Source organism: Brassica napus, chromosome A9, assembly GCF_020379485.1.
Source record: "Brassica napus cultivar Da-Ae chromosome A9, Da-Ae, whole genome shotgun sequence".
NCBI classification, from domain to species: Eukaryota; Viridiplantae; Streptophyta; class Magnoliopsida; order Brassicales; family Brassicaceae; genus Brassica; species Brassica napus.
Genome location: NC_063442.1, coordinates 29,858,886 through 29,883,207, shown reverse-complemented (window position 1 = coordinate 29,883,207; position 24,322 = coordinate 29,858,886). Strand labels below are relative to the sequence as shown.

General features: G+C 35.0%; 1 protein-coding gene, 1 long non-coding RNA gene and 1 other non-coding gene across 3 annotated transcripts; all 3 read right to left on the bottom strand.

Annotated features, from left to right (window-relative positions):
• Window positions 1-6,919: 6,919 nt before the first annotated feature.
• On the bottom strand, window positions 6,920-7,727 carry LOC106351540 (CLAVATA3/ESR (CLE)-related protein 43). The gene has a single exon (XM_013791328.3). It carries the CDS (start codon window positions 7,338-7,340, stop codon window positions 7,047-7,049), a length of 294 nt encoding a protein of 97 aa, XP_013646782.1. The 5' UTR covers window positions 7,341-7,727; the 3' UTR covers window positions 6,920-7,046.
• A 4,093-nt stretch (window positions 7,728-11,820) lies between these two features.
• LOC106351541 lies at window positions 11,821-13,958 on the bottom strand. The gene is made up of 5 exons (XR_002654238.2): window positions 13,139-13,958; window positions 12,980-13,061; window positions 12,514-12,765; window positions 12,315-12,426; window positions 11,821-12,220 (listed from the first exon to the last, which is right to left on the bottom strand). It is a non-coding gene; the product is annotated as an uncharacterized LOC106351541 (long non-coding RNA).
• Window positions 13,959-18,505: 4,547 nt separating this feature from the next.
• LOC125578687 lies at window positions 18,506-18,612 on the bottom strand. Its single transcript, XR_007316770.1, has one exon. It is a non-coding gene; the product is annotated as a small nucleolar RNA R71 (small nucleolar RNA).
• Between the last annotated feature and the right edge of the window lie 5,710 nt (window positions 18,613-24,322).

Below are 24,322 nucleotides of genomic sequence, written 5' to 3'. Positions count from 1 at the left end.
TCGAGTCCGAGACACCAGCCATCAGATCTATGGAAAACGGGAACAGAGACACAGCCACGCACCTCCATCTCTATGTTGAGATCCGACGAATCAAGCTTGAAAACAACCGCCGGCGAAACCCAACAAACCATAAGAGCCGACACATCCCGGAAGTTCCTCTTCACCCGACTCGCCGCCGTTCCAGAGATCCGTCTTCCTCCTGCTACCTCAGCTCCACCCCGGTCAGAACCAAAGTAGAGGCCTCCATCGAACTCCAGATCCGTCGAGCATATCGCCGGAAAGTGTGAAACGGCCAAGAAGGCAAAACGAAAAACGAGATAAAAGAAGAAGGAGAAGCCTCCGGCTCCGAGAAAGGACACCGGCCGCCGGGGGGAATACCACAGATCTAGGGTTTGTGTAGAGAGAAGTTGGAGATGTTAAAGAGAGAGAGGAAAGTTCAACTCCAAATTTTTTTAATCATTACTATACAGTTAGACATTGGTAAGCGACAAGTGATGCTAAAATGAGATTATGTTGAAGCGATATATTCCTCATATTATAAAAACTTTCCTTTTTTTTAAATGCCATTCTATATTTCCAATATGACTAGGGGTGGGCACTTCGGTTATTTTATCGGTTCGAGTTCGGTTCGGTTTGGTTGGTTTGGTTCTAGAAATTTTTCCAGCTGAAGTAAACCATAGTTAGTTTGGTTTGGATCGATTTCGGTTCGGCTATGTTCAGTTCGGTTTATATTCGGTTTGGTTTGTATTCGATTCGGTTTGTATTTCGGTTCAGTTCGGTTTAATCGGATTTCTCTTAGTTTATTTATTATACAAGAAATCATGTTTCAATACACAAATGTATGGTTGTCATGAAATACTTTGTGTTGGACATAATCAAAAATTAAGTATGTAAATTAAATTCAATTTAATTAGACTTGGTTTAGGTTTTAATTTTAAGGTTTAAAAGTATACGCTATTGAAAAGAAATTAACATGGAAATTATGTGGGCTTAATGACGAATATTACAAAAGTTAGACGAAGTGTCATGGAAATCAAATTATATTAGGATTTCCTTTGTGCAAAAGGAAACTGTGTGGGCTTAATCTTAGGATTTTAATATCTTGATATTATTAATAACTTTAATTTAAATAACTATAAAAACACTTTGGTTTATCGGTTCGGTTCGGTTTAAACCGAACTGAACTGAACCATTCGGGTTAGAAAAATCTCAACTGAAAGATTTGAAATAGACTTTGGTTTGGTTTGAATCGATTCTGGTTCGGTCGGTTCGGTTCGATCGGTTCGGTTCAGTTTTTTTGCCCACCCCTAAATATGACTATACACTTGCTATCTTTTCTTATCCTTTAGAATGATTACTAATTTTTTATTTAATTATTTTCATTTAATTAATTATAAATTAAATAAATATAAATATATATATATATATTTTATAATTTTCTTAATTCATGTGAAAATGTCAAAATGACACTTTTTTAAATGAAGAGAGTATAAAACTATGCAATATAACTCACTTTCATCCCAAAAAGTAATACATGTACTAGATGATAACCCGTGTGCATACGCATGGTGAATTTTTATAATAAGGCTTGTTTATTAAATGGTTTTAACATTTTGAAAAATTATAATTTTTATCGATTATAAAATACAAATGTTGGTCTCTTAAATATATCATCGATGTTGAAGAGTTAACATATTACATATTATTTTAATTATTTTAATTATTTTTAAGATTTCATATGCACAAAAAAAAAATTATTATGGGTGATACAAATCTCCAAAACAATATAGGCAACATCGATTGAATAATGAAAAAAGGAGAATAGATTTTCTGCTCTAGATTTGTTTACTATTGACTTTCCATAATTGATTTCATTTTCTATGAGTTTAGTTTCTTTTTTTAAATTCTTCTATGAATTCGCTGAATTACATAAGTGTAAATTTAAAAAGATGAACATCTATAAAAATTAATTCCACTCCAGATACATATCTAAGAATCAAAATTTTGAAGAAAACCACCAGCAAACTATATTAACAGGTTAGTGTTCATATCTAATATATCAAGCTATTATTGAATATAAGTGCAGATGCGAAATATAAATATCTGTCTAATATATTTTCACCATATTGGTCTAAAAATCATCTAATTCTAGAACAATAAAAAAAATACTTATTTTATTAACCTAGGATTTTGAGGTTTAGTTACTTAAGAGTATACATATAAAAAATATATAATATTTTACCATTCTGGTATATGTAAATTATGTATAAACTAAAAACTGTTTGATTTATTAAATGATAAACCAGAAAACTTATAAAAAATAGTTCAAATATCTCATTCTTCGAACAAACTCAAAAGAAGGTGATTGGAATCTTGTCATGATATTTCACTAAAAAAATTTAGGAATAAAAATCAAGACTAAATTATATAATCTGAATGAAATAATATATATAGTGCTTCCAATATTAAAATCACTTCGATTTGAAGAAGTGTATTTCTGGGATTCTCAGAATGAAATAAGATATCAGAAACCACCTATTTAAAAAATAAATTTGTATACATAAAAGTGTATACATTAGAGTAATCAGATAAATTAAACTAATACCTTTTGTTAATTTGCAATCACGTTTTTTGTAAATAACTAAAAATTTATTTTATTTACTTTATATGATTTAAATTAAAATTTATTGATATTGACATAGATATATAGTATATTTTAATATAAATATTTATTATTGACATTTCCTACTCATATTATTTTTTTAGCATTTGTATATTTGCTGTAACAAAAATTTAAACCATAAATCACAAAATTTTTAAAGTAATATCTTTCAATAAAAATTTCAAAATTAAAATATTCAGATCTCAATAATTTTTCATTGGAAATTCTAAAATTAACATATTTATATATTTGTATGTAGTACGTAATTTATTTAAAATGATATATATATATATATATATATATATAAAATATGAATATCTATTAATGAAACTTCTTATTCATACGATTTATTAGGGTTGGGCATTTTATCCGATACTCGAACCCGTATCTGAATCCGATCCGAAAATCCGAACCAAAGTAGCAAAATACCGAACGGTTATTGAATTCAGAGAGATTGGATATCCAAACACAAACGGATAATATCCGAACCTGAACGAATAATATCAAAACCTGCATGATATCCGATGATAACCAAACATAAGTATACTTAACCCTATATTTCTAGTTTACTCCTCTCATTTAATTCAAAATATTTATATTAATGATGCACATTTCTCAAAATTAGATAATATACATATAATTATGGACAAAATCATTTACTACTCACTTAAAATACATATTAAGTTCTTGTTTTTTGCATTAACAAAAGTTGCATCTAAAATTAAAAAACAACAACTAAATTAGTGGTTTTCTATTTTTAAAGTTTTATCTTCAAACCTATTAAAAGTTTAATCTTTTGAAAATTAGAAAACCAGTTAGGTTAAAAATATATTTTAATACATTTTCTTTTTAACAATGAATAATTTTTTTTTTTTTTCAAAATTTAGATATCCGAACCCGATCCAAAATATCTGAACCCAAATATAAAATACCCGAACCAGACCCGAAGTACAGAAATACCCGAACATGTTCTATACCTTTATACTAAAATACCCAAAAATCCTAAATACCTGATACAAACCCGAACGTGTATCTGAACGTTCACCCCTACGATATATGAACATTTATATCTTGCTTGAACAAAAAAAAAGTTAAACCATTTACAAAATTTTCAATGTGGAATTAATACCATTTTTAGTAATTTATAGTCATTTTAAAAAATTCAAAATATAACATATAAGAAAAAATCTAATTTTTTTATTATATGTTTAATGTGATTGTTTAATTTCTTTTAATAATATAAAATTAAACAAAAAACAAAGATGATATAAAAATTGTTATCAAATATGTATTATTCACAATCATTAATTGTCATATATTTGTTAACCATATTAGGTAATTTCGTAGCTTTTATTTAAGGAAAGAAAAAACATTCTTTGGTACACTATAATTAATTTGATAGTTATTTTAATAAAAAGCATAGTATAAGTTTTTATGGACTAGCTTATTTTTCTAAAAATTTTAAGAATCATCCTCGTGATGACACATGACTACAACAACATGTTGTAACGCTCCATGATTAATATTTATGGGATTTTAAGCGGTCCCCATAGTTAATGGATTTAGGCTCACTTATTCGGTCCGTATATCCTAATATGTGGCGATCCATATCTTTATTTTTTTTGGAAGTTTGAGATTTATTTACTTATCATACAATTACTATATGATATTTTCTATCTTTTTGCTTTACTGACATGGTATCGCAAATTGATTTTCGATAAATGCCTTATACATTAATTGAGAATCATTTGAAAAATTATAATCTTAAGTTTGTACTAATTAAAAAGAGACACTACTTAGGTGTCATTTAATTAGGATGTCAATTTAGCTTACGTGGCGGCTTAAGAATCAATTAAAAATGTTGGTCCAAATCCAATTACTAGAAAACATTATACTAACCCAAAATATAAAAAACGTGTATTTTGTCTTTAAATAAAAGCTATGGATAACTAATGACTATGAATAATAAAGATTTGGTAACAATTTTTCCATCATTTTTTATGTTTTTTTAATTTTATATTATTAAAAAAAATTAAACAATCATAAAAAAATTTTTTCTTCTATGTTATATTTTAAATTTTTTAAAATGACTTTAAATTACAAAATGAGAAAACTTTATATGTTATATTTTAAATTTTTTAAAACGACTTTAAATTAAAAAAATTAAGAAACCTTATATGTTATTTTTTTCTTATATGTTATATTTTGAATTTTTTAAAAGACTTTAAATTACAAAAAAATAATTCTCATTAAGCATACGACTAAAAACATTAAAATGACATGTATCAATTTGATGGTTGATCTGAAACCTTTCAAAACCATATGGAAGATAAAACCTACGACTAAAAGCATTAAAATGACATGTATCGATTTGACGGTTGATCTAAAACCTTTCAAAACCATATGAAAGATAAATGTCAAAATAATTCAACTGTAGAAACAATACTGTTCACTTTTTCAAGAATGTGTTCGGTGGAAAAAAATAAGGTTTTTGTGTCATAATTTGTTTAATGTCTAATCTGATCAATCCATGATATATTAATTATATTTTATTAATTATAGTTTAGTTTCAAAATTTTTAAGAAAAATTGATCCGGTCCATCGGAAAGAAATTATATTATAATAACAAAAAATATTGTATATGTATAAATAAAATAATTAAATATATAAAAAAAAACATTGTCAATATATACAAATAAACTTATCCTGTATAAGGCGCATGTTTATCCTAGTTATACATTATTCCAGATCAAACACGTTTAATCATGAATTTTGTAAACAAGTGATTGAAAAGACATTTTGATTTTGATGATGTAGATAAACAATAATAACGAAGAAAAAAAAAATTAGTTTTTTTCAGAGAGAAGGTAGAGAGATAGTAAGAGAAAAGAAAAGAGATAATGTAATTTTAGTTAGATAATGAATTATTGTTTTTCTGTTGGCAATCTCACCTAATTTTCCATAAACAAATCAGTTCTTTTAAATTTTCTTTTTATCAGCTCAGTTCTTTTAAATATTCCTTCCTACATAAACATAAATTACAGCTATATAAACCCTAGTTGGATTATGCAACTTCTTCCACTAAGCCCGCGGCAACCTGCACCTGCCTGAACTCGATAATAGTTTCCTACGTACGTGGGCTTACCAAAAGAATATTAAGACAAAACTTCAGGGACCAGTGAGTAATGAATGGTCCGAAAATGAGTGATTGGAGGTAAAGTTTAGCTGTTGAGTGTTGACCCATAAATAAATCAAAGCCCAAACGGACGTCGGCTCTCTTCGTCTTGTATGATCAGGTGGATCATAGCCATTTTACTCATTTTCTTTTGCTAAAGTTATAACCAATCACTAAGGGATTTATTTCACTATGAATTGCTACTTTGCTAGTTGTGTTTTCCTTCCTGACAGGTGGAAATTCTAAAGAGACATGTAGATACCATGCTTTTAGACTAATCATCTAAAAATTATAGAGTTTGGTTAACTACAAAAATACGAAACCTTAAAAAGAGTACGTTTTGGAATAAGTCATCAGAGGACTGCATGATCTTGAGCTTGGGGCAGGCTGTAGGTGTCGATTTCACGGCAGAAAATATTAGGGTTCTTTCTCAGAAAAGTATATATTAGTGTTAATTCTTGTCTAGTATATGGCCTTAAGTATTTAACAATTATTTGTACGGTTACTTTGACATTGGGCACATCGCTCAATTCCATCTAACGCATTGCCCACACGCCTCGACCTAAAATATTGCTACAAGTATCACAGGTACATGGTTCCCTTTTTTTGGTCGGCATGTCCCAGCGATACTCGTGCAACATGGTTCAATGCTTATCATGTGTTATTTATGCTTGGTTTACTGCTAGTGTAACCGATGCACAGTGTTTTACTTTTTTGATAACATAATTGATACGATTTTCAACACTAGTTGACCTTTCTTCGTTACTGTCTCATCGAAGACTTTCTTTTCCTTTATCATGGCTAATTTCTTAACGTTCAGAGACAACTTTTACGTCAGTTTAAGTGTGTTCTACGTGAAGAAGAAAAAAGTAGGGTAGGTCCTTCGTCATGACAACCCTTGATATTAATATATTATTAGCTGCACAGCCTTATTTCTTCAAATAGATTATAAATGCTTCTTCTTGACCAGCTTTCTTTTTTTCTGCAGAGCTTTTGCCATTTTGGTCATTCAATAATTAAATATCATATTCTCTCTTATGAAATTTTAGTGATTTATTGCTTTAAGCCTTCAAAATATTCTCTAGTGATAAACAGAACATGTCCTCATTTAAGAAATACATACAAAGAAAGTGAGGTAAATATAAGGTTTGTTTTGGACAATAAGAGTTGAAAAGAAAATAAAAAAATAGAAGAAGCTAAAGTAACTAACTAGTTGTGTAGGGGATCTGGGGAACTAGGGATTTTTCTATCAGAATCTTCAAAGCGAGTGTTGCTGTTGTTGTTGTTTAGACCAAAGGATGATCCCTTGAAATACCTTTGAAAGAGCCGTTGAACATCATCGTCGTCCTTCTTGTTCTTGGAGACAAGAGTGTTTCTGTCTCTTCCGAGGTGGTTGTCTTCGGACAGTTCCCGGACTTGTCCTTCCCGGAAAAGCCAGACCTGGAACAGAAAGATGAGCAAGAGAGCCACATAGAAAGTTAACAGAACATCTCGACAACCCATAAAGAAAAAGAAGACGAATATGAAGAAGAAAGAGAATGTTTCGATGAGGAAAAACGAGTGTGAGAGATTTGTTTGTGATATGACAAGAAGGTCAGAGAGTGTTATATTCAGAAAACTCCATCTCTCTCTCTTTCAGTGTGTTTAATGAGGTGGAGATTTGGAGCAGGGGGAGGGAAGATGAAGATGACGGGCGTGCTGTGTCGTTGGCTCATTTGTAATAAGAGTGAGAGTCAGTCTCTGTCGTTATTTATCTCGCTGTTTTGTTCTTATATATTAAAATGAAATAGCTGTTTTATAGAACTACATTCAAACGAAATACCTATATACGGTGTCTGTAGTTACAAAACGGAAAGTTTATATAAATAACCAACCTGTTTTAGGTAGGCAGTACGTATACATATAAGATTTTTCTCAAATTATGTTTTGGATTTACTAAGTTGGGTATATTGTCACATGCTTGTCCCTTGGATATATCCTCTGTTTATTCCTCGCTTAGTTAAGAATATGATCCAAATGTTATAATGTATAATTATTTATATAATAATGGAGTAGTGGTCCGACGACAAATGTATGCATTGAAAAGATCATAATCATGAGTTGCATTCCCAAGATGGGTGCAAACTTTGTACCGTTGGGAATTAAATGGATGAAATTTATTAGGCAGAAAAATTGATATTTCTAGCTACCCGACAGAGATGTAAAGAGGACAATGTACAACAATAGAGGAACAGAGAAAACAAAAAGAAGTTTAATTCCTACGTTTCAGTGTGTCGGTGTGGTCAAAACTAAAGACGAGATCGGTGGAGGCGAACGAGCAATGTTTATTATAATCACGCGAAGCATATTCTATTATGTCATTTAATTATCCACAAAGTGTAAACGAAAGCTGTTTAATCGATATGATCGTGTTATCGAAGAGGTTAAAATACATAACAAATTAGTATGTGGTAATAAACTTCGTTAAATCGGAGTCAAACAGATGTTATATTCCTTACAAACAGGTATGTCTGCTCAAGGAGTCAAATGGTCACATGGGCATGTCTGATATAAAAATATTAACTAAAAACAAGAAATGTATGATCAAATTTAGAGTGTCCATAAGACCATAATCATCCGTTCTTGCAGAGCTCCACAACTAACGTTTTTCACTGTAATGGGTGGCAGTCTTCTTGAACACCATTTTTAAGAATATTCGAATCCAACGAATAACATCTTTGGGGGTTGGATGCCTATAATGTTATATATATATATATATATATATATATATATATATATATATATATATATATATATAATTAAAATGCCCTTTCTTAGCAAATCAAGCACGGTCTTGCATATAAAAATTCGGACAAGAGCTTATCGTTTAATGGTTAAAATATACAGCTCATAATGGTTTTATTGTCAAGTTCAAGCCCTACTAAAGCTACAACCCCTTACTCCTAATTACTTGTTATTTCATTTGGAAGAAGAAAATGGTCAATGAATTTTGGTAATTAGACGTTGTTCACTTGGCTCCTAAAAAAGGAACGGCTTGAGTATAAACCTCGCTTCCTTTGGAACAGGGAGTATGATGTAAAAACGGTTAGTGATATATAGATTCTCACAGGTCAAAGACATATAAAATAGCAAAATGTATAATTATGATTGAACCAAATTTTGTTTACAATAAGTGAGATATGTTACAGACATGGCTGGAGTTAATCTATCTTGGGACATTTTAGGAGAATTTTTGCTGGTTAATTTCAGTCCAGAAATAGAGTAACTAATGAAAGTAATGAGAGGTTTAATTTGTAGAACAAATACGAAAGGGTGTGAAACATGTAAATTTATGCATCTTGAAAAAAGCTCCACCAGCTGAAATAAATAATATCACAGAATGGATTTAAAAAGATTTTTATTGATTTAAACGTGGTGAATACGGCTGTGGTTGTTAGAATTCGTGGAAGCAAGGTATTAGCAATTTAAGTAATAAAACGGGAATTCATCTTGACAAATCTTGGTTAATTGGTAGCCGGTGCAGTGTCGATGATTGGCATGGTGGTGCTTACAAATATGACCTACTTACAACTGACAAAGGACGCCATCTTTAAGATGCGCACTACGAGCTAGTAAACCAGAATGACTATTTATGTATAGGATGTTCGCTAAGAGCATGATTAATGGAAGTTTTTAGGGTGGATTTTTAGTGAAATATAAGAATCCATATTTAAGAACCAGTTCTTAGCTTTTTAATTAAAAATTAAGAGACAGATTCTTATATTCCGTTTAGAACTCCAACCTAAGAACCTTCCATTAATTATACTCTAAGAACTCCATCCTAAAAATTCTCTATTAATCATACTCTAATATGAACAATCTATTTTGTTCTTGCCCGCAATTTCACCCCTTAGCAGAGCTAACGTGTTAAGAAGGGATTTCAACACCATTAAGTAGAAAGCTTGTCGTTTTATGCTTTCCAGATATAGTCAAGTAGCCATGGGAAGAAAACAAAAGCTCTATTTTCGACATGAACATTATATAACCTACTAGGGTCGGTCCGCCCTACGGGCGGGATATGTTTTACTTGTGATCTAGGTTATTATTATTTGTATGATTTTGTGATTTGTATTTTAGATTTGCATTTGCAAGAAATGTGTATGATAATGATTTTTGTCTTTCAGGAAGTTTTAGGTGAGATATTGATATGTGATAAGATATATTTTGTTTGTTTACAATAGTTATTTTTGTCTTCCAAAAAAAATAACTATATGATACTATATGTTAGTTAAATTTTATCTACTTATTTAAGTTATTTGATATATAATGTGTGTTGAATTTGATGATAGTATATAAATGTATTTTTTTTGTAATTCAATAAAAACATCATAATAGTGAAATTCTTTAAACAGAAAGAAAGATTAATTCATTTTTTAAAAGATGATTTGTTTATGTTTATATAAAATTTATATATATAAAAGTTATGTTATTATTATTTTATCGAATTCAGTTATATTTTACATATGTCCAATTGAAAATAACTAAATTTTTTTAATTATTGTGTCTATTCATTTGCCGAGTATTAATTTATAGACTTTCTACTATATATATTGTTTATTTTTATGTGTTGATATATATAATGAATCTCCATGTTATCATTTTAATAATTTTATTGCCAAACATTATCGACTAAAGCAATAACTTCACTGATTCTACAATTTTTTTAACAAAATACATTTGAAACTGAAGCGAACATATAATAGAGTACGAACCAAAACCAAATTGTTTCGTATTAAGAGCATCTCCATCTCTCTAATTTTATCAATTGTCAATACAAATAGTACATTTGTATAATGGAGATCTCCTATTTTAATAATGGTTATGTAATATTTACATGGACTCATCATCTTCCACTTGCGGGAAGTTTCTCTATTAGATTTTGCTTAACATTTGTTTTTAGTTTAAATTATTTTATTCTAATTAATGTATGAAATGTTATTTTATAATTTTCTTGAAAAAATTTATCATTCTTTTTTGTTGAACTCGTTTACTGTAAAAGACACAAAGTTAGTTTCGTTAGGTGAATAAATTTTCTAATGTAATTGTTGTGATTATCGATGAAAAAGTGTCTATATTTATTATATATATATATATATATATATATATTAATCTGTTGGTTTTAGTATAAGTTATGTAATTTTATTTCTGTTACTTATTTAGTTATAGGTACTTTACATTATGTCTTCTGTTGGACTATGCAAGTATATATATTAGTTTCATTTTTGTATTAAATTATGGTTGATATTTTTATTTTATTGTTTTGTAAAAAATTCAAATTTAATTAAATAAACTAACCCTACATTTTGTGTTCACAATACTTATGTTACCCTTAAAACCACTTTCATGTAATTTTAAAAATATTTAATTCATTTTCAATTATATGTGACATTAATTTCACTATTTTTATAACAACTTTCACTATTTATTTTATCATTTTTCTATAAGTTATATACAATAGAATTTATTTTTGATATATAATTTTTTGTAAAATTGTTTTGTTATTTTCCTATAACAAAAAAATTATTTTAAGGTAGGTAGCATGAAAACCTAATATCAATTGTTACTACTTAATAATATAGATATTTATTTGAATTTTTTATATGCTATTATATTTGGACACCAAACAAAACCATGTTATCTGAATAACTAATTATAATTTTTAATATAAGATTTATTGATTAATTTTTGGTATAAGAATTTACATTGAATTTATTTTATAAGTTATTTCTTATAGTAACAATTTTACTATATTTGCTTATTGAATTTAATAAGTTATATTTTAAATTTGTTACAATTTTTTTAATTTAATAATTCTTTTTGCTCTAGTTTATTTTTCTATTGAGAGTTTTTTGGTGATGTAATTAACATGAGTTCATCATAAACCTATAGTTCAAATAGACAGTCTATATAAGTTTGCTGCAGTAGTATAAATATTCCACGGGTGTTTAGGACCAAATTAAAAACTTATAAAAAGCTTACATTATAGGGACAATGTCTTGTATACAATTTCGTCAATGTAAAAAAGGATACACATATTGGCCTAATACAATGTAAACAATCAACGTGATCATAAAAGAAACATTCTCATTAAACTATATTAAACCAATTCTCTTTCACTTTCTATGGCCGATGTAATGGTCTCGACCTCTGTAGGACGCCACCATGACTTCTGAACAGAGATCACTCCTTCTCCATATCTGGAATGTGTCATTCTTACATTCCATTTCAGTGATTCCATCATCTTCTCAATTTCTCCTATCTTTTCCATGCCATCATTTACTATAAATGTTCCTTGTGGTCTAAGAATTCGGTCCACTTCAACTATTACAGACACCAAGCTGCACCTAAAGGTTTTGTTTACACATCAGATTTTGCATTCATAAATATAAAAAAGGCAATAGAGATGCATATATGTGAGAGTGCTGTATATATACATACCTCTTCTTCAGTGCAGAGAATTGATGAATCATCATGAAGGTCGTAAGTTTGAGGAAAGTACATTAATCACACAGAGTCTCACTGTCTCAGATCCTTCAATGCAGCAATAAAACTGAAAGCCAGAAAGAGAGATATATCATTTCGTAACAGATACATGGAGCCAATTTTGTATTGGTGAAAGATTTTTTTCAGTGCTTACCCTCCATATATAGCTCTCAATCCATAACGTTTCTCACATACCACCAATCAATTCCTTCACCCTTGAAGTATGACTGAAACAATAGTTTTTCAACAATCATGTCTGCTGTGAAATCCTCTTGTGCTGATTTCCATATGTGTCTTCAACCCACTGATGAACAATCTCTACTCTGGCCACTTTTCAGACCAAACTGCTCCACGTTTTTCTGACTCTTCTGTCACTTTGTGCATACATGCCTCAAGTAGAACATTTCTGCATCAAACGGATGACCATTTATCCTAAAAAAAATGTAAAACATTTTTTTGTTTCCTTTAAGTTATATAGCTTCTTGCATTATGGTCGTCCACTCAGCAACGATTTCACAGCTGTTTCTCGGCATCCTTCTAATCATTATATATATTATATATAACAGATTTTGTCAATAGCAAAGTGCTTAGGATAATAGGCTTTCCAGTTTTACACTTACTTGCTCAAATTATTTCATTTCATCGTTGCTTCCATCTCTGTTGCTTCCATCTCTCTGATTGTCTCCTCAATTTCACTATCTCCTAATTACCAGACAAAAACAATTGAATGAAACAGCCAAAAAAATATTATTTGTAGTCGGCCAAGAAGAGATAGATACCGTTTTACGAATAGCTGCGTGATCAGAGTATCATCCTCTGCTAAGCAACTTCTTGTGAACATAGCTACGTGAACAGAGTATCCGGATGTTTCTGGCTGGAATGAGTGGTTCCTGAAAACAATTACAAACAAAAATAAAAATAATAAACCACTGGATTCAAACCATAAAGCATAATTCTGATATAAAAGGAGACGAAAGGAGTAAAGAAGATAATTGATTAATCAAAGTGGGTCGCGGTAACGACGAATTATAGAGAGTCGAAATGGTGACGACGAAGTGAAGAGTCGGAGACGGTCAACCATCAACCCTTCAGACGAAAATAGAAGTGAGATTGGCTGCCGCGGCTTGAGATCTTCTGCAATTGGAAGTGAGATCGACGACTTTGAGAGCTAGGAGATAACGTGGCTTACGGTTGCGAAGGAAGCTTGGTCTCGGCAACGGAGGGAGGCAATCGCGGAGCCGCCACAGAGATGACATGAGGAGTCGCGAGATGCCTTGCTGAAGCCCATCAAAGCTGAAGCCCATCAAACCGTTTAAATGAAACGGTGAGTTTCATCTATCGGACACGTGTCGCATGGACATGAGGTAACTTTCCTAGGTGGCAGCTGACGTGGACTCCCTATGAGTGAAGGAAACCCTTCTTTATATATAAAGATTTTTTTGTTATTGTTAATTGTTTAGCCATAGGAAAATCTAAACGGAACAAAGATAAGGTCGTAGAACGATTTGGCTCGGTTTTTAAGAACCAAACCATGATTAGTCCCGGGTATAATTCTTATCATTTTGGGTCAGATGATCCTGTATACGGAAAATCTATACTAATAAAAAGATATTTTAAAGCTATATACACTACAAAAAAACATTCATTTTGCCACTACATATATAGTGACAAAATAGTCACAAATATGACTTTTGTTACCTTTTTGCAACTACGGGTTGAAGTAAAAAAAAGTTCGTCGCAAATTGGTTGCCAATTAGCACTACTGTGAGACTTCACAATAAGTAGCTAATTTTGTGAGTAATGTATAACTACATTGGAACTCATAAATTGTTACAATTTCCATATGATACGACAACGTAGTTGGGTTTTTTAGTTCATTAGTGATAAAGTAGTGGCAAAAAAGTGCGACTCATATGCAGCTACATTGGTATTTGGAGTTACACAGTCGTTGCAAATATTAGCAACTACTTTGGGACTGCAATGATATTTATTATTTTATTTTACAAAAATTAAAATTAAAATTTATATTTGAATTTATAAACAAATAATTAATTGTAAATGAAAAACAATTATAATTAAAGTTTGTTAATTAAAAACAGTGGAATCAAGTAGTTCAAAATATGCATTACATAAACAATAGGAGGACATCAAAAGACAATCCAATCTAAATTTCCTAACTCAATTGATTTTGTATAAAACAGTCAAACACTAAAAGATAATCCAATCTAATCTATACAAGAACTTTCTCTACTTGTGATTAAGTATCTATGCTGGCACAGAAAACATACTCGTGTTATTCCTTTAACTCCCGTCTTGTTTCTTCCATTACTTCACGAGAAGCAGCTTCAAGAACCGTCTCATCATCAGAATATATCTGAACAATAGACAAATATTTAAGAGATTTATTATGCATTTCTACCTGCAGTTCATCCTATATATTTTACAAAATCTCATATACTTAGGAAATATATCTTAAATGCACAATAGATGATCAAACTCGATGTGGCGATATTAAAATAAATAAACATGTTATTCTTTTTTTTTTTTTTTTTTTTTTTAAATTTCCATTTATTAATAAAAAAACTTATTACAAAGAAACCGAACATAAAGCTAAGAAAAAAGAGCAGCTCTACAGCCACTCAACAAACTTACCACCAAGACACTCCTCGAGTAACAAAACCAGCATCACCCATCGAAGAAGGAGAACCAAACTGCAAGCACTGACGACTGCCCTGACGCTAGTACCTGTCGACGAGCCAAAGGATCTAGTCTGAACCTGATGATCTGCTGGACTTCAGCTACAATCGCACTATGAGGTTTCTCCACACCTCCATGAACTCTACTATTTCTCTCTTTCCAGACCAAGTATAAGACGGCTTGGAAGATAAGTCTCACGATCAACGTAATACTAGGATCTCTAGAGGGAGCATTAAGCCATCTCAGAATTGCCTCGAACCCCTGTGGGGGTGAGAGGTGTAAGCGAGAAGTGAAAAACGTCCAAACCTGACTGCTGAAGGTACAATAAAAAAACAGGTGATTTCGAGATTCCTCATGAGAGGGGCATAGGACACAGCTCGCTGGAACTCTCAATCCCCACCGAATTAGTTTATCTCTTGTAACCATTCTGTCTCTAGCTGCAATCCATGTAATAAAGGCATGTTTAGGTACTCGACCTGCGAACCACACCACCTTATGCCAGCACACCTCTAAAGGATTGTGATGAAGGGCTCTCCAAGTCGCGCTAGTAGAGAAGTTCCCACTACCACGGCCAGGCTCCGGATACCAGAGAAAAGTATCATCTTCTTCTGAATCAATAATCCCTTGTGCATTGGGCAAGCAAGCCTTCAACAAGGTAATGGTGGGGCTTCTACTTCTACTTCTGTCTAGCCACCACCCATCATCAGTCAAAGCATCCGCTACTGCTGCATCGATAGGTAACCCAGTCACTTGTGGACCTCGATCTCCAATCAGCTCAATCAGAGGACCATGGGGAGTCCAATTATCATGCCAGAAACTGGCAGTAATGCCAGAGCCCAGCTCACACCACACCATTGGCCTTGCCATGGGTCGAAGATTACAAATTGCTTTCCATATCCAACTTCCCCTCCTCCTAGTAGTAGGATTTAAAACCCAAAAATTCTCTCTACCAATCAAGTTCCTTCGCACCCACGACACCCACAAGGAACCTCCGGCTGTAAAGATTAGCCAAATCAGTTTTAAACCAAGAACTCTATTCCAATCTGCTAAGCGCCTTAAGCCTAGACCACCAGCTTCTTTAGGAGTACATACAGAGTCCCATGATATCTTAGCTCCTCTAGCTGAATTTGGAGCGCCATTCCAAAGAAAGGCCCCGCACATTCGCTCTAAAATGGCCACACACTCCGCAGGGATTATAAACATTGAAGCCCAGAAGGAGATAGTGGAGTAAATCACTGCCTGGATTAGTGATATCTTGCATATTTGCATTGTTTTATCCATTCATCCATTAGCATTTTCATCATATAGATTAGGATTTATCCATGTCTAGGTTGCATTTTGCATTCATTGTCCTCATTAGGTGTTGGAGTGCCACATGGAGTTCTTGGGGACATTTGGATGCATTTGGAGCTTAAAGGACGTGAAACAGGTGATCATTGGACGAGCAGAGTATGGGAGCGAGGTTCCGCAGCGACGTCATGAGGTCGCTCCAAAGCACCTCTCAGAGCGACCTAGCTAGAGCGACCCCGTGAAGTCGCTCGCCATATTCATCCCGTAGGAAGCTAGAGCGACTTGCCCAGAGCGACGCACCGAGGTCGCTCGCATCTCACACCCTTCTCGGAGCGACCTCCCAAAGCGACACCCCGAGGTCGCTCGCGTCTCTATGGCGAGACGACACGAAGCGAAGCCTGGAGCGACCTCTCAGAGCGACCTACCAAGGTCGCTCCCGATCCAGAGCGACCCGTTGGAGCGACACACCAAAGTCGCTCGCGACCTCTCGCCCGGACACACCAAAAATCGGCCCTGGAGCGACTTCCCGGAGCGACACCTGCAAGTCGCTCCGCGTTATTTTGCTGCCGAAAATCATGATTTCTTAAGGACCTTTTTGCAATTTATTTTGGACGTTTTGCACTTGGAAAAACCTATGTTTTAAACATCTTTTGTAGCCACCAGTGGCAGATTATCTTTTATCTTTTGATCTATTGAGAAAGACACAAGAACTCTCTTGAGAAGTTCATCTCTTGGATTTTGATTGTTATGTTCTTGTGTTCTTGTTGATTTCTTATCTATTTCTTTACATGATTAATCTGAAATCCAATATGGGTTTAAGAGGAATCATGGAGATTAGTGAGTAATCACCTTTTGAATTCATGGGTTAGGGAGATTAAGGGTGATTAGGTTAGAGCTAGGATGTTTTAGTGTAGATCATTCATATTTCCTTGCTAGTAGAGTAATCATAATGCATCTTCTGAGTTGGCCACTCAGTTGTTGATCCTTAGGCATTTCTCACCCGAAAGGTGTTCGATGAAATGCCCGAGACAACTCTCCTAGGCTTTTAGTATACTTTGCCAAAGACATTTGTTGTTAAAGGTACTAAGATAGCTAATAGACTTGTTAGTAATGATTGCTTTCATATTATTCAACCAAAGACATTTGATGTTTGAGATATGTTAGCAAATGAGCATTCATCTAGACATAGAGCTTGCTTAGAATTGTGTCTAGGCTTAAGGTTGATAGTTTGATTGATCATTTGCCATCCTTAGTTCGATACTTGATCACCCAAGGTCTAATCCCTATACCCATGAGTTCTCTTTTCCTTTAGTCAAGAAAGTATCATTCTGTTATTGCTTTCTAGTTTTAGTCATAGTTTAAAACCCATCTAAATCATTGGTTGCACTTAGATTAAGTGAGTACTTGCATTCTCAGTGCTTTGATATCCCTCAGAACTGGTTCGACAATCATTTATACTACAACATTTGTCTTAGGAGCCTTGAAAACTCCTAACATCAAATTGGCGCCGTTGCCAAATTCTGAGTAGATTTGAACATTGAGATTTAGTCACTTGCTTGAGACTAAGTCATTTTTATTTTCTTTTGTTACTGATTCTCTTTCTTCACCTCCCTTTAATCTACAGGTGTATGAACTTGAGGAGCAGGGGTCCATCAAACCTAGTTCCAATAGCTGCAGACATCAGAGCTTTAGAGAGAGAGTGTGCTAGAAATAGAAGAGAAGAAGAGCAACAGGCTCACTTGCAGAGATTGAGTACTGATATGGGAGACATACCTCAAAACCAACAGCGAGCAGCTCGACCCATTGGCACTTACGACCGCCCCAACATTCATGGTCATAGATTGGGAATCCGAGCACCCGCTGTGGCAGCCAACAACTTTGAGATCAAATCAGGACTCCTCAACGTGATCGAGAACAACAAGTATCATGGCTTGGCTCTAGAGGATCCATTTGATCACTTGGACAGGTTCGACAGCTACTGTGGGTTGTCAAAAACCAATGGTGTGTCCGAAGATGCCTTAAAGCTCAAGCTATTCCCTTTCTCTTTGGGGGATAAGGCACGTCAGTGGGAGAAGTCTCTACCCAGTGACTCCATCACTACTTGGGATGACTGCAAGAAAGCATTCTTGGAGAAGTTCTTCTCTACTTCAAGAACTGCTAAGCTGAGAAACGAGATTTCCAGCTTTCAACAGAAGAACTTGGAAGGCTTCAGTGAAGCCTGGGAGAGATTCAAGGGCTACCAAGCTCAATGCCCACACCATGGCTTTTCTAAGGAGAGCTTGCTGAGCACATTCTACCGTGGTGCTCTTCCTAAGTACAGAGCCAGACTGGATACAGCTAGCAATGGGTTCTTCTTGGGGAGAACTGAGGAGGATGCAGAAGAACTGGTTGACAACATGGTAAAGAGTGATGCAGTCTACAGTGGAGACCACGACAGAAGCAGTAGAACTGAGGATAAGCAAACGAGGAAGGAGTTGAAAGCTCTACAGGATAAGATAGACATCCTCCTTGCTGATAAAGCTACCCAAGAGCAGCTGCACTTTGTCGGCAACCCAAGCCAAGAGACACCAGCTATTGTCCATGAAGTTGAGGGTTTGGAAGGTCAGGAAGAGCTGTGTTTCATCAACAACAATGGTAGCTGGTACAAGAAAGAACCCAACTTTCAGTACAACAACTACCAACAGAAGTCCTATTCCAACAACCAGCAGAGTGGCTATCCGCCAAGAAACAACCAGCAAGGCAGCTATCAGCCTCAGCAAAACCCCTCGTCTGGTTCCTCTGCTCCTCAAGAGAGCAGCACTGATACCTTACTGAAGCAAATCTTGGAGTCTCAGACTAGAAGTGAGAAGCAAGTTGGTTATGAGTTGAAGAACCTTCATTCCAAGATTGATGGGAGCTACAATGAGCTCAACAACAAATTCTCACACCTTGCTTCTACAGTCAGGAATTTAGAGAATCAATTTGCTTCCATGAACACTCACCAGAATCGCCAGCAAGGATCTCTACCTGGAAAGTCTGACCAAAATCCCAAGGAGGCCAAAGCTATCACCCTTAGGAGTGGTAAGCAGTTACCTCCTAGAACCCTCACCAAGGATGCTGAGAAATTAGGTGAGGGGGTTGCCATCAACATAGATGATGAAGTGGTGATTGTTGATGAGAAGATCAATGACGAGATCTTGGAGAAGATAGTGGAAGCCAAAGGTAAAGGAAAGGTTGGAGAGGAGAAGAAGACAGTAAAGGATGGTGAAGTTGTTACTCCAGCAAGTGAAAGTTCTTTTGTTCCTCCTCCCTATGAACCCAAACTTCCATTCCCTGGTAGATTCAAGAAGCAGCTGCTAGAGAAATACAAAGCTCTGTTTGAGAAGCAAATGAGTGAAGCTCAGGTTGCAATGCCCATCATCGATGCTTTCATGTTGATTCCTCAATACAACAATTTCCTGAAAGATGTTGTAGCTGCAAAGAAGAAGGAGATGGAAAGCATGATGAATCTTACCCATGAGTGCAATGCCATCATCCAGAGGCTTGATGTTCCAGAGAAATTAGAGGATCCAGGAAGCTTCACACTACCTTGTGCTCTTGGACCTATGGTATTTGAGAAAAGTCTCTGCGATTTGGGAGCTAGTGTCAGCTTGATGCCTTTGTCTGTTGCAAAGAAGCTTGGATTCACTCAGTACAAGAAGTGTAGACTCTCTCTGGTGTTAGCTGATCGTTCAGTGAAGTACCCTGTGGGCATCTTAGAGGACCTCCCTGTGAAGATTGGAAGGTATGAGATACCTACAGATTTTGTGGTGCTTGAGATGGGTGAGGAGGCTCAAGATCCATTGATTCTAGGAAGGCCATTCTTAGCTACAGCAGGAGCTATTGTTAATGTGAAGGAAGGCACGATTGATCTCCATTTGGGTAAAGAGAACATCCTCCACTTTGACATCAAGAGGAAAATGAGGAAACCAACTGTGTTCGGGCAAGCCTTCTACATTGAAGAGATGGACACCCCTGCTGATGAGCACCTTGAAGAGTTACCACCTGAGGACGACGAGGAGGGAGCATCTCCCTCTACTCATTCCCTATAGAAGGTAACCCACCACACTCCCTTGTATATACCATTTCATTTTTGCATATTAGTCTTCTTTTCGGTATCTCTCTCTCTACTTGACGACACAGAGACTGTGTCACTCAAGTTTGGGGGAGGTACCAAGTATTTGATCATGTTTGCTTTGATGTTGTTTCATTGAGTCATGCATGGCATACCTATTTGCATAGATAAAAAAAAAATCAATCATTTAGTTTGCATCATTTGCATTTTTAGGAGAGTCTAGAGCATATAGGTTGCATTCACTTGCATTGGGAGCAATGATTTGAATGCCTTGTAAAGAACACTACGTTGCACTTGACTAGCTTTTGCACCTCTCAAAAAGACTTGTATGTTTCGAGCCTTGAAAACTCTTCCTGAAACTTGTTGATTGCTGAAACTCAGTCTTTGAAGCCAACTACAACCTTATTAGAAATGAATGAACTTAATGCTTCTTGCTTAGGGTCCCTTGTGTACTGAGTCATGGCTATACACACTGGAGTTGTCACATCTTTTATGCCAATCTTTTTGACAAACTCTAGTGGTAGACCACTCCCAAAACCTTTCCTTCCTTTTAAGCTTTCATTGTTTGATGAGTGAGGCCTTCTTCGGAAAGTCTTACATGCGCATAATGTTGAGAGTATCGGGAACGACAATGCTTGATCTTCATTTTTGCTAGATTGGACACTCTTTTGTCTAGCTATAGGTGGGAGGGTGAGTGTTGTGATCATGATTTGGGAGAAATGAAAAATAAAAAGGATAGACTCTTTGTGCTTAAGTGAATCGATTTTCTGGGATAAGTAGAGAACCTCTAGCTCTAGTTTTGAAAAGTCTTGGCCCCCAACCTAAAAAAAAAAAAAAATATATAAAAAAAAAAGAAATCGAAAAAAAAAAAAAAGAAAAAGAAAAGAAAAAGGGGGCTAGCAAAGTTGTTAGGAGCTAAGAAATGTTTTGAGGTTGTGAAAAATCCCTTGTAGATTTCAAAGAGAAGGAGTTAAAGTTCTTAGGATCTTTTGGTGAGAGATGTGAGTAGGGTTTGACATTGGGAAATGATTGTGTGATTTGTATGTTTGGGAAAAGGGTAGAACAATGGAGATTGAGCATTGTATGCATGAGTTGGTCCCTTTCTTAGATATATTATGTGCAATGTCAAGGCTACTTGTTTTGAGAGTAAACCACCTTAAAGATCATATGTTTTGAACCTCTTGAATCACTTGAATAAAAGCCTTCCCTTACCCAACCAAATGACTTGGACCAACTGACCATTTGCAAGAATTCACCTGATGTTTTGTGCTTAATGAATGTGAGAGTTGGTTGATTTGAATGTGTGGATGCTTGATGATGAGTGTAAGAACAAAAAGAGTTAAGATAGGCCTAGAGAAGCTAGAGTGTAATAAGAGAGTGTGCTAGTTGTGTTTCTTTTGGCTATGTGCTCCCACCTTCAACCTCTCTCCCTATGAGTTCTAGAAAGTTCACTTGTGGACAAGTAAAAGAACAAGTTTGGGGGAGTTGATATCTTGCATATTTGCATTGTTTTATCCATTCATCCATTAGCATTTTCATCATATAGATTAGGATTTAGCCATGTCTAGGTTGCATTTTGCATTCATTGTCCTCATTAGGTGTTGGAGTGCCACATGGAGTTCTTGGGGACATTTGGATGCATTTGGAGCTTAAAGGACGTGAAACAGGTGATCATTGGACGAGCAGAGCATGGGAGCGAGGTTCCGCAGCGACGTCATGAGGTCGCTCCAAAGCACCTCTCAGAGCGACCTAGCTAGAGCGACCCCGTGAAGTCGCTCGCCATATTCATCCCGTAGGAAGCTAGAGCGACTTGCCCAGAGCGACGCACCGAGGTCGCTCGCATCTCACACCCTTCTCGGAGCGACCTCCCAAAGCGACACCCCGAGGTCGCTCGCGTCTCTATGGCGAGACGACACGAAGCGAAGCCTGGAGCGACCTCTCAGAGCGACCTACCAAGGTCGCTCCCGATCCAGAGCGACCCGTTGGAGCGACACACCAAAGTCGCTCGCGACCTCTCGCCCGGACACACCAAAAATCGGCCCTGGAGCGACTTCCCGGAGCGACACCTGCAAGTCGCTCCGCGTTATTTTGCTGCCGAAAATCATGATTTCTTAAGGACCTTTTTGCAATTTATTTTGGACGTTTTGCACTTGGAAAAACCTATGTTTTAAACATCTTTTGTAGCCACCAGTGGCAGATTATCTTTTATCTTTTGATCTATTGAGAAAGACACAAGAACTCTCTTGAGAAGTTCATCTCTTGGATTTTGATTGTTATGTTCTTGTGTTCTTGTTGATTTCTTATCTATTTCTTTACATGATTAATCTGAAATCCAATATGGGTTTAAGAGGAATCATGGAGATTAGTGAGTAATCACCTTTTGAATTCATGGGTTAGGGAGATTAAGGGTGATTAGGTTAGAGCTAGGATGTTTTAGTGTAGATCATTCATATTTCCTTGCTAGTAGAGTAATCATAATGCATCTTCTGAGTTGGCCACTCAGTTGTTGATCCTTAGGCATTTCTCACCCGAAAGGTGTTCGATGAAATGCCCGAGACAACTCTCCTAGGCTTTTAGTATACTTTGCCAAAGACATTTGTTGTTAAAGGTACTAAGATAGCTAATAGACTTGTTAGTAATGATTGCTTTCATATTATTCAACCAAAGACATTTGATGTTTGAGATATGTTAGCAAATGAGCATTCATCTAGACATAGAGCTTGCTTAGAATTGTGTCTAGGCTTAAGGTTGATAGTTTGATTGATCATCTGCCATCCTTAGTTCGATACTTGATCACCCAAGGTCTAATCCCTATACCCATGAGTTCTCTTTTCCTTTAGTCAAGAAAGTATCATTCTGTTATTGCTTTCTAGTTTTAGTCATAGTTTAAAACCCTTCTAAATCATTGGTTGCACTTAGATTAAGTGAGTACTTGCATTCTCAGTGCTTTGATATCCCTCAGAACTGGTTCGACAATCATTTATACTACAACATTTGTCTTAGGAGCCTTGAAAACTCCTAACATCAATTAGCTGAAACCTGCCTGCGAAGGACAGATGCTTGACTGTCCATGAGGAGAAACGAGCAGCAATTTTATCTATAAGAGGCTGAAAGTCTGAACGTGTCATTTTTTTTGGAGATAGCGGAACCCCCAGATAACGCAGCGGTAGAGCTCCTTGAGCAATCCCCATTGCTGTAGCCAAATCACGACATCTACTACTGCTACCCCCGTCAATCAGCAGCTCTGATTTCTGTCTGTTGATTTTCAAGCCTGATATTTGTCTGAACTCCTCTAGAATTTGCAGAATCCCTGTCAATGATTCCGCAGTACCATCAAAGAAGATCAACAAGTCATCCGCGAAGCTCAGATGGGTGATCAGAGGAGCCTCACACTCTGGATGGATACCAAATCTCCCTTCTATTGCTCCTTTATCGAGCATTTTTGAAAGAATATCCATGGCGATCACAAATAGTAAGGATGATATGGGATCACCTTGCCTCAAACCCTTTTTCCTCGAGAAAAACCCTTGGAGCTCACCATTCAACGCTATGCTGTATGAGGGGGTAGTAACACACTCCTTAACATGTTATTCTAGTTCATTCTTACTTAGCTATCGACTTTTCCATAAGCATTGGAGAGGGAAGGACTTACGTAACCAGTTTTTTCTTTTTTTTTAGGAAACCAGTTAGATAATAAAATGCAAAACTACGAAAAAAATTGAACAAGCAGAAAATTATAAAATCCGATTCTTGCAACCATTTTGCATTGTTAACCTAAACAGATTCTTTAACTTATATGGAAAATAATACGAAACGGCCAAAAGACTCACAATGTTGCACATGTGAATACCAGAACTGAGGCAAGCAAGACGAATTGTTTCGA